We start from the raw sequence: 10,787 nt of genomic DNA on the forward strand, positions 1-10,787 counted from the left end.
AGAGTGGACAAGAAAAAAAATGGAGGAAATGTTGACTGTAGATTAAAGCATTTATTCAAGCTTCCCAAGGAGCAGAGTGTAAACCTGGCACATGATTCCGAGCCTGGCTGAACTGACAGCCTCTGGTGTTCTCTGTTGCAGAAAATCAAAATGGCCAAAGTTCCCAGCCTGTTTCAAGACCTGATGGAGTGTTACAGGTAAGATATGTGTTCTCTCTCTTATGTCTGAATAAAAGTATCAGGGCTCTGACTAGAAGTTATAGTAATAAGCATCTGGTCTGGCCAGCTGCCTGAAGTAAATGAAGAGATACATACACTTCTAAAACCTAGGCAGATTCAGCTGAATACTCAAGAAAGACAAGCACCTAGCATATTAAACTCACACAGCACGTAATAACAAGAAGAAACATGTTAAACTGAGATTGCATTGATTGGAAAACAGCCTTATTTTAGAAAAATTATCTTTGAAGTCTGTTGAGTTCAAAGTTAATTTCAACATATGCACAGCATTAGCTGAGTTCACATGCTCTGCCCAGTCTCAAGGAGATTTCTTACTCAGATTAGGAAAAGGAATTGGCTACCCATAAATTCGAGCATGTAAATGCACACAGAATCAAACTTCATTCTGACAGGAAAAAAAAGTTGAAATTACAGGACATTTTAAACAAGCACGATAATTACACTACCTGTAATATTCACTAGCACAAATTGTTGCTATGAACTGTTGAATCAGAACCGATTCATAGCTGACTTTAAGCAGGTTTTCAGAGGCTATAAATTACACAGAAAGAGATTTCCCACCTTTCTCCCAAGGAACAACTAACTGGTGGATTTTAATTCTGTGTTTTGGCAGAACAGCTCCTATCAAATAGGCAGCCAGATCTCCTAACGCAAACTAGACTACCAAAATGTTACCTGCACATCTTGCCAAGTATAAATTAGTACATCTGTTCTACTGAGCACATGCAAATGATGTGTAACATATGATAAATTTGGTTTAAATAAATGGAAGAGTTTCCAAAGTATTTCTTTCCTCTTGAGTTTAACCTTTCCCTGAGGTTCAATAAAGACTTTGTTAGCCAAACCCAGTTTTTTTATAAATAAGTGCAGAACAACTCTAAGTCTTGTCCTGATTGCTATTAACTCCAAATTAGTAAGATATGTGTGCACGTGTGTGCAGTCCTTTAATTTTCAAGATGACAGAAATGCCACATGTATGTGTTACCCAGAGATAATGTGGTCATTAAAACATGTTGCCCAGAGCCCATGGTGGAATAACAAACAGAACTACATTCTCGTCATCTTGTTTTAACAGTGAAAATGAAGAACACAGTTCCAACAATGAGGACTTCTCTCTGAATCAGGTAAGCAAATGACTAATTCTTAGAGGACTGCTATTCTTACACAGCAGTTTACTGTTGTATGCTGTCAAGTCAGAACCAACCCATAACTGACTGTCCATCAGGTTTTCAGAGGCAGTTGAATCCCAAGGGAAGAGATTGCCCATCCTTCTCTCATGGAACACCTGATGGATTCAAACTATATGCCTTCAGGGTTTCAGTGTAGCTTCTTACTTCTAGGCTACCAGAGTTCCCAGAGTTTCTTATTAGGAGAGAATGATAATTGTTTAGACCTCAGATACTTTTGTTTTAACCTTGCTACAGCTTGAGAGACATGTATGTCTTCACAGTAAGGCAGCCCAGCAGCCTCTCTAAATGAATAGTGGATAGCATCCCTCATGCTTACCTGCTTTAAACAGAATAGAGTATAAACTCCACGGAAACCACAGGGACCAGAGTCTCCCAGGCCAGGTTTCCTCAGAACATTAATAATGCCATCCTAAAACAGCCCCTTCAGGGTGGCTCACAACGACCTATCTCCTTAAGGTAGACCATGATGTCATGAGCATCGTTCCTGGCACGAGCAGCAAAGGTTAGAGAGAGTCCATGAAGCTGAGGTAGAGGAAGCTGGTCAACTGAAAATGAGGATTCCATAGCTCCTCATCTGAACTCTACAAATTTTCACAAATTTTTTTTGTTAGTGTCTCTCTGGTACTGACTTCAGAAGTTGTTCATAGTAGTCAGAGAACATTTCTAAAGCAGAGGTCAACTTATCTACCACCAAGAACACTTCATTACATCTCAGTGTGAGTCTTTGCAGGTGGATGGCAAAGTCTTCCCAAGAAATTACATCCTTCTAGGGAAATCTTAGAAAGGAGGAGAACAGAGAGAGATGGGAAGGTGGCCGGGAGGAAGGCAGAAAAGGAGGAGGAAGGTAATAAAACATGGGTTACCCAAGGCTACCTGATTGGGCAGAGCTCCTCCTGAAAAGTGTTCCTTTGATAGCTATGGCAGCCTCTCAGTTTCCATTTCCTTCTTCACAGAAATCCTTTTATGATGCAAGTTACAGCCCACATCATGAGGTCCACATGGAGACACCTCTGTCCCTGAATACCTCTGAAACCTTGGAAACAACCCAGCTTACCTGTAAGGAATATGCATCAGTGGTGACAGGCAAAGAAGGAAAGATTCTGAAGAGGACACGCCTCAGTTTAAATCAACCCATCACTGATGAAGACTTAAAGGCCATTGTCAATGATCAGGAAGAAGGTGAGGATCAAACAAAATAATATGCTTGTTTTCTATTCTTAAATAAATGGTAATAATAGAGTGAGTATAGGGGAGCAAAACTCAGAGTAGCAAGAGGACAACCAGGTACTTAGTCCAGAACACAAAAAAAGTAAACGTTTTTAAATTGTGGTGTGGGTGAAAGTTTATAGAGAAAATTAGCTTTTCATTCCACAATTCACACACATTTTGTTTCATAATATTAGCTGCAATCGTTTCAGTGTAACAACACTTTTCCCTTTCCTCCATTAGTTCCCCAATTCCATTCTCTGAAGAGTGCTTTCCTCATGAGTGCTGTTGTTCACTTTATATGTCTATTGGTTGGCTGAAAGAGAATCCTGGGGAATGGGTGTTTAAGGGCCTTGTTGTTATTGTTATGTGCCATTGAGTAACCTGCAACTTATAGCAACCTTAAGTATACTAGCTCTGAAACCTGTCCTATCCTGAGCCAATCTCATCATCTCCACAGACATAATCCCATTCCTCCAGTTATTGAGTCAATCCATCTTATCCAGGGTCTTCCTCTCCTGCACTGTCCCTTCACCCTTCCAAGCATGAAGTCCTTCTCCAAGGACTGGTCCTTCCTGACCACATGCCCAACATATCTGACACAGAGCCTCAAAATCCTTGCCTTAATAGTCTAAGAGCCATCGTCTCTGGAATTCCACCAGACTTGATCAGACTTGTAATTCTGACCTTTTCTATGATCTTTAATTTGTTCCACATTTTTCTCCCACTCTTTTGGACTTCTATCATGATCCCTATCAGAGTTGGAGGTAGTGACAAACTGGGAACCATCCATTCTTCAGGTCTCGCTGTAGGGGAAGCTGAGGTCCACTGGATTGTTTTATTTTTATTTTCTTCATTTTACCTGCACTAAAGAAGGCAATGCCAGCAGTTGCACCTTAGATGGACACTCACAAGCTTTTGAAGGCCTACTTAACCAAAGCAGGATGTAAGACATTGTCTATATAGACTACATTATGCTCGTTGACCTCGATTCCTTGAGACTATGATCCTAATTCTCTTAAGAATTACAGGCCTAGTGGCTCATTCCTTTCAGATGTCTGTTTATGGCTAAGAAGTTTTCATATTTTTTCCCAAGGCTATACAAGATATATGGCTATATTGTAGCATATAGATATAGAAATAGCCTCTGCTAATCCTATCTAGATGTAGTTCTCTTCACCTTCCTAAACCTGATTCAGTTTCCTATGTATAGGAAGACATGCAATAGATTGTTATTACTATAGAGTGTTTGTTATTACTGTTACTTCAGAATTGAGTATGTATTTCTTTTGTTGCCTTTAACTCTTGTGCACTTTCCAGTGTCTCCCTTTGCCTTGGTCATGTTGTGCTGACATCTCATCTGCACCCTGATTGTGTACTGCTTTTCCCCATCACCCAAGTTACTGGATATTTGCTCTCTACATAGTGAGTTCCCCTCCTTTCCCATCCTATCCCTACTAACTGTGGTATCCTTGTGAACCACAGAATGTTTCTAGTGTAAACCTTTTCTTGGCTTTTTATAATAGTGGCATCATACATATTGCCCCTTTATAATTATTTCATTCAGGTAAATGTCATCTAGGTTCACTCACATTATGGGGTAGTTTATGTATTCATTGTTCCTCTTTAACATTGTGTAGTAGTTCATTATACTTTGGTTACTTTTTTCCATCTCTTTGCTATTGTGAACAGTAATGTGATGAATATGGGTGTCTAAAGAGGGAAAATATGGGACATGGAAGTATAGGACCATTAGTATCTCTCTGAAAGGGCCTGCGGGAATGAAATTAACACAGCCCGTCACCACTCCAGAGGAGAAAGCAGATCGGAAACCTTTAGCCCCAGCCCTATGGTGTCTCTCAAGCCAAAGCAGCAGAGGTTCATTTATTCATTGATGCTCACAGTTATGGTACCAACAATGGAGTTTATTAGAGAAGGAAGTTGGAAAGTAGAGGAGGCAAAGAATAGCACAGTATCACCCAAAATAAGTCCAGATTTTAGCCCAACAGTTCCAAGGCACAGCTCCTCAGTAAGTCTAGGCTCCAGTTTCAATTCAGCAAGCAGCCTTTCCTTCCATGATTAAAGGCAAGAACAGAAAAGACACAACTGTGACTAGCATAAATGCAAAAAGCCTCAGGTCACATCTTGGCACAGTTTGTCTACAGCAACACCAATCTCTTTACCACCAGGGCCTTGCTCTCACCAGGGTCTTGCCACTGCAAACCTTGCTCACCTCAAGTTTTCTTGCTCCAAGTCTTGCTGCCCAGTGTGATAAGCACTCTTTATATTGCTGCTTCAGCTGTTGATGATTAGCAAGATCATACGGATTTGCAAAACCACATATCTGCAGTTAAGATAGCTGGAGACCAGATTGGCTAATAGCTAAAATAAAACCAATTTTTAGGTTAACACCATAATGTTGTTGTTGCTAGGTTTGTTAAGTCACTTGCAACTCATAGCAACTCTACGTACAACAGCTCTAAACACTGTTCTATCCTGTGCCAACCTTACTGTCTCTGACACACCTACCCCCATTGTCAAGTGTCGGAATCAATCCATCTCATTGAGGGTCTTCCTCTCCTGCACTGTCCCTTCACTCTCCCAAGCATGTCGCCCCTCTCCAGGGACTGGTCACTCCTTGCAACATGTCCAAAGTATGTCAAACGAAGCTTCAGGATTCTTGCCTCGAAGGAGAAGCCTGGCTTCACCCTCTCCAGGATGAACCTGTTTATTCTCCTCCAAGTTCATGGTATATTCAATACTCTTCTCCAGCACTACAGCTCAAAGAAATCAATATCTTTCTATCACCCCTAGTCATTGGCCAGCTCTCTGATACATAACAAGTGATTGCAAAGACCATGGCCTGTATCAGGTGCACCTTAGTCTCCAGATTGACATTGTTGCTCTTCAGTACTTTGGAGAGGTCACTGACAACAGACTTTCCCAATGCAATACATCATTTAATTTCCTGGCTGCTTGGTGCCAAGATTATTGATTGTGGAGTCAAGCAAACTAACGCTGTTAACAATCTCAATCTCTTCACCATCTATTATAATGCTGCCAATTGGCCTAGTGGCAAGAATCTTTGTTTTCTTGATATTAAGCTTCAATCCATATTGAAGGCTGCAGTCCTTGACCTTCTGCAGCAAGTGCTTCAGGTCCTCCTAAGTTTGAGCAAGCAGGTTGTGTCATCCGCATAAGGCAGATTGTTGATGAATCTTCCACCAATCTTGATGTGACTTCTTATTCAATTCAGTAGTGAGACTGCTGGATCATACAATATTTCCATTTCCAACTTTTAAAGGAAACACTATACTATTTCCACAGAGATAATACCATTTACCAGTCCCATCGGTAGTCCATAAGGCTTCCTTTCATCCTCACAAATATTTGTTGTTCTTTTCTGACTTTTTTGTTTTCTTTTGCTGTTTTTGCTATTATTACTAGAATGAAATCTCACTGTTATGAATTTTTGTGTTTATCTTGTACTTTGTCACTTTGCTAAACTCTTCTAGAGTGTCTTTTTAAAGGAGTCTCTGGAATTGTCTATGTGTAAGAGCCTATCATCTACAAATCGGGGTAGTTTTACTTCTTCCTTACCAATTTAGCTGTCTTTAATTTCCTTCTTGCTTTTTTGCTCTGGGTAGAAATTCTAACACAGTATCAAATGGGAGTACAGCAGGGGAGGGGTGGACAGGGAGGAAAACGTGCAACAATGGATGAATGGAAAAATAAAATGAAAAAATTACCTATAATTTGTTATGATTCATAACTGAATGCCTTTGCAGATTCAATAAACAAAACAAAACCCAAAAAAAAAACCAACAAAACAAATGGGAGTACAGTATTGACATCCTCATTCATATTCACAATGGGAATTTTTTCAGTCTCATTCCAGTGAGAAAAATCAGTCTTAATGGTCATTGAGGTTTGTGTATATATGCCTTTAAATATATCAAGGATTTTGCCTTCTATTTTTCTTTTCCTGAGCATTTTCATTAGACATTGACGTTGTTGTTGTTGTTATGTGCCAACAAGTCACCTGCAACTCATAGCGACCCTGTGTACAACAGCTCTGAACCCTGCTCTAACTTTAGCCAACATTATTGTCCCCCACATATCTACACCCATTATCCCAGTCACTGAGTTAATCCATCTCATTCAGGGTCTTCCCCTTCTGAGCTGTCCCTCCACCCTTCCAAGCATAATGTCCCTTCTCCAAGGATTGGTCACTCCTTTGGGTATGTTTACCCAATCTATATAAAATGGAGCTTCAGAATCCTTACCTCCAAGGAGCAGCCTGGTTTCACTCTATCCAGGGCACACCTATCCTCAAATTTCCAGACTGCTAGTACCAAGAGTGTTGATTGTGGATGCCTTTTCTGCATCAATTTATATGATTGTGCAATTCCTTTATTTTAATTATGTGGTAGGTTATATTGTTTTTATAATATTGAACCACCCTTGTTCACCTGTATAATCATGAGGTAATCAAGATACATCATTTTTATATTATTTTGGGTTCTGTTGGCAAGATTTTACTGAGACTTTTTGCATTTATATTTATGAAGAATATTCGTCTATAATTTTCTTCTTTGTGATTTTTTTGGTATCAAGATTATAATTGTTTCATAAAACTAATTTGGGACTATTCCATCCCCGTCTATTTTCACAAATGTTTAAGTAGAATGGATCTCAAACTATCCCAGAGCAATTTGGTAGAATTCTCTTATGAGGCTATCTGGGCCAGGAGGTTTTTATGTGAGGAGATTTACTTTTTTTGCTTTGTTTTTTATTAACTGCTTTCTTCTTTTGTGATGGATCTGTTCAAATGAGCTACCTCAGTCTGTGTTAGTTTAAGCAGATAGTGTTTCCAAAAATTTGTCTACTTCTAGGTTTTTATTTTTTTAAATACAGTTGTTTATAATATTCTAATATCCTTTTTTATTTCAGTAGGTTTTGTTTTGATATTGTCCATGTCATTTCTTATTTATATTATTTCCATCTTCCTCTTTTTAAAATTTGCTGATTTTATGAACACTTTAAAGGAATCAACCTCTAGTGTTATTTAAAGTTTCCTTGCTTTGTATTTTGTTTCATGTCCTTCTTTTCCTGTTTTTAAAGAATAATTTATTTTATACTGGTTTACTTACAAAGCTCATATAGTTGTATTCACACAATGTTTCATTTACTTCTATTCTAATTTTATTACTTCCTTTCTTCTGGTGACCATCAGCTTTTATTGTTTTGTTTTGGTGGGTGGTTTGGTTTGAGTTTTTTTAATATTTTTCTAAGTGATGTTAAAGTATTTATTTTGATTCTTCATTCTTTTTTAATGTGTATCTTTATCACTATAAATGACTTCTAAGTGATAGTTTTGCTATGTCATAAAGGTTTCAGTATGTTGTATTTTCATTCTTGTTTGATTCTAGGAACTGTTTCTTTCCTTCCCTCTCCCCTTTGATTATCCAGTAATTCTTTTTTTTTAATTTTATTTTCATAATTTTAATGAAAATTTACAGAGATTTTGGATTTCCATTCATTCATTGTTGCACTTTTCGCCCTGCCCAGCCCGTCACCCCCGCTCCCTCCCCTGTTTGCTCCTCTCTTCGAAAAAGTAAAAGAAAAATTCTTTCTTTGGTATACAATCCCCCTGCACCCCTCTCACTGCCCCAGGTACACTCCACTATGCACCCTAATTCTTAAGCAGAATATTCTATGTATTTGTTTTCTTTGCTCTTTCTGTTCTAGATTTCTGATTTTATAGTACTATCATTTAAGATGATGTTTTGTACTATTTGATGTTTTTAAGTTTACTGAGGTTTGCTCTGTGTCTGAACAACATATGATATACTCTAGAAAAGGGGTCTACAAGCATTTGAGAAATATCAGTATTGTGTTTTGTTGGGCAGACTAATCTGTATTTGTCTATGAGGTCAAAGTGGTTGATGGTGTTGTCTGGATCTTCAAAATTTTTGCTGGGTTTCTTTCTAGTTGCCTTCATCAAAAGAAGTGTTTTGAAAAGTCTCCTGTTATTGTGGAGTGCTCTGATTTCCTTTCTAATTCTCTTAAAGTTTGATCTGTGTATTTTGGGGCTCTTTCATTGAATACATAGGTATTCATTATGGTTATGTCCTCTTGCTGAATTAACCTTTTAATTATTAGATAATAGCCTTCTTTGTTTTCCATGATAGTTTTTGTCTTAAGGCTTATTTCATAAGACATTAACATTGCTACTTATGTTCTTTATTATTATTATTTGTTGATTTATTTTCTTTCCTTTGATCTTTAGCTTTGTCTAAGGTGTGTCTCTTGTAGGCACCCTATTGATAAGTCATGTTTTCTTACCCATTTTCCCACTCTGTCTCCTCACTGGTGTGTTTAATCCATTTTCATTCAGTGTAATAACTGATACTTATTGTTGTCAAGTCATAACCAGCTCATAGCTAGTCCTGGAATAGGTTTTCTGAGGCTGGAAATTACCCATCTTTCTCCCTCAGACTTGGCGGTGGATTCAAAGTGCCAGCAAGATGCCAGCTTTGGGTTAGTTGTGTAACTCTGTCAACCCTGCTACTAGAGCTCCCTGTAACAATTGATTAAGTATTAATTTGCTGCTGTTATTTTGTTGTGTTTTTGAACTTGTAATAATTATAATAATAACAACAACAACTTTTAAAATAGTTGATTTTGTTTCTTCTTCATTTGGAAATTCTGTTACTATCCTCTTTTTGCTTAGGTGTGCTGTGTACCTTTGAGTTGGAGTTGATCCATAGCTGACCTTCCAAAGGGTGTTCAGAAGTAGTTAGTCACATCGGAGGAGATTGCCCTTCCTTTACCCACGGAGCAGCTGGTGGATTGTAACTGCATGGCTTTGGGATCGCAGCAGTTTCTTACCACTCGGCCTCCAGAGCTCCTTTTTGCAGTTGTCATCTTTTTCCAATGACATCATGGTTTCCTATTTTTGATATTACAGATTCCTTTTCACTTATAATAATCTGTTCTCTGGCTTGGTCTCTGGGTGATGCTATTATGTGTCTTAACCTCAAATTATTCTCTAAAGTTGTTGGTTCTCCATTCAGATGACTTTTGTTAGTATTTCTTGTAAGGTTAGTCTAGTTTTTACGAATCCCTCAATTTCTGTTTATGTGGAAATGTCATCATTGTGTTTTAAGGACAATTTTTTTCAGGTGTATAATTCCTAGTTGAACATCCCATGGACAGCCAACAAAATAAATGAATACGTCTTGAAGAAATTGCAGCCAGAGAGTTCTTTGGAAGCCAGGATGATGAGTCTTTGCCTCACATACTTCGTGCATGTTACTGAGAGGGACTACTCCTTGGATGAGGATATGCTGCTGGGAAGGATAGAGGGGTGGTGAAGGAGAGGAAAACCCTCAACCATTGGGGATTGACACAGTGACTGCCACAATGGGCTTTAGTGTGTCAGAAAGTGTGTAGATGGCACAGGATAGAACAGGGTCCAGATCTGCTGTTGCTAGGGTTGCAATGAGTCATACTTGACTCAATGACACCTAAAAACAACATTGTGGTTGTTGTTGTTGTTGTTATTTGCTGTTGAGTCATTTGCGACTGATAGCGACCCTATGCACAACAGTCCTAAATCCTGCTCTATCCTGCGCCAACCACACTGCCTCCGACACACCCATCCCGATTACCCCAGTCATTAAATCAATCTATCTCATAGAGGATCTTCCCCTCCTGTGCCGTCCCTTCACCCTCCCAAGCATGATGTCCCTCTCCAAGGACCCATCCCTCCTGGCAACATGTCCAAAGTATGTCAGACGAAGTCCCAGAATCCTTGCCTCCAAGGAGTTGCTTGGTTTAATCTTCTCCAGGATGAATCTGTTTATTTTCCTGGCAGTACATGGTACATTTAATACTCGTCTACAGCACCACAGCTCAAAGGCATCAACTCTCCTACTGTCCTCTCTGCTGCATAACAAGCAATTGCAAAGACCATGGCCTGGATCAGGTGCACCTTAGTCTCCAGAGAGACATCGTTGCTCTTGAGTACTTTAGAGAGCTCCCTAACCGCAGACTTTCCCATCGCGATACGCTTTTTGATTTCCTGACTGCTGGTGCCAAGAGTGTTGACTGTGGAGCCGAGCAAACTGAAGCTGTGAACAATCTC

General features: G+C 39.1%; 1 protein-coding gene across 1 annotated transcript in view; it reads left to right on the forward strand.

Moving 5' to 3' along the window:
* Positions 1-150: 150 nt before the first annotated feature.
* Positions 151-10,787, forward strand: part of LOC102870686 (interleukin-1 alpha-like) — a 24,513-nt gene continuing 13,876 nt past the window's right edge. Inside the window, exons 1-3 of the mRNA XM_006903140.1 lie at positions 151-197; positions 1,315-1,363; positions 2,383-2,608. Coding sequence (XP_006903202.1) covers positions 151-197; positions 1,315-1,363; positions 2,383-2,608 — 322 coding nt within the window. The remainder of the gene's footprint in view (positions 198-1,314; positions 1,364-2,382; positions 2,609-10,787) is intronic.

This window comes from Elephantulus edwardii, unplaced genomic scaffold, assembly GCF_000299155.1.
Source record: "Elephantulus edwardii isolate Elephantulus edwardi_28Jun2011 unplaced genomic scaffold, EleEdw1.0 scaffold00519, whole genome shotgun sequence".
Lineage (NCBI taxonomy): Eukaryota > Metazoa > Chordata > Mammalia > Macroscelidea > Macroscelididae > Elephantulus > Elephantulus edwardii.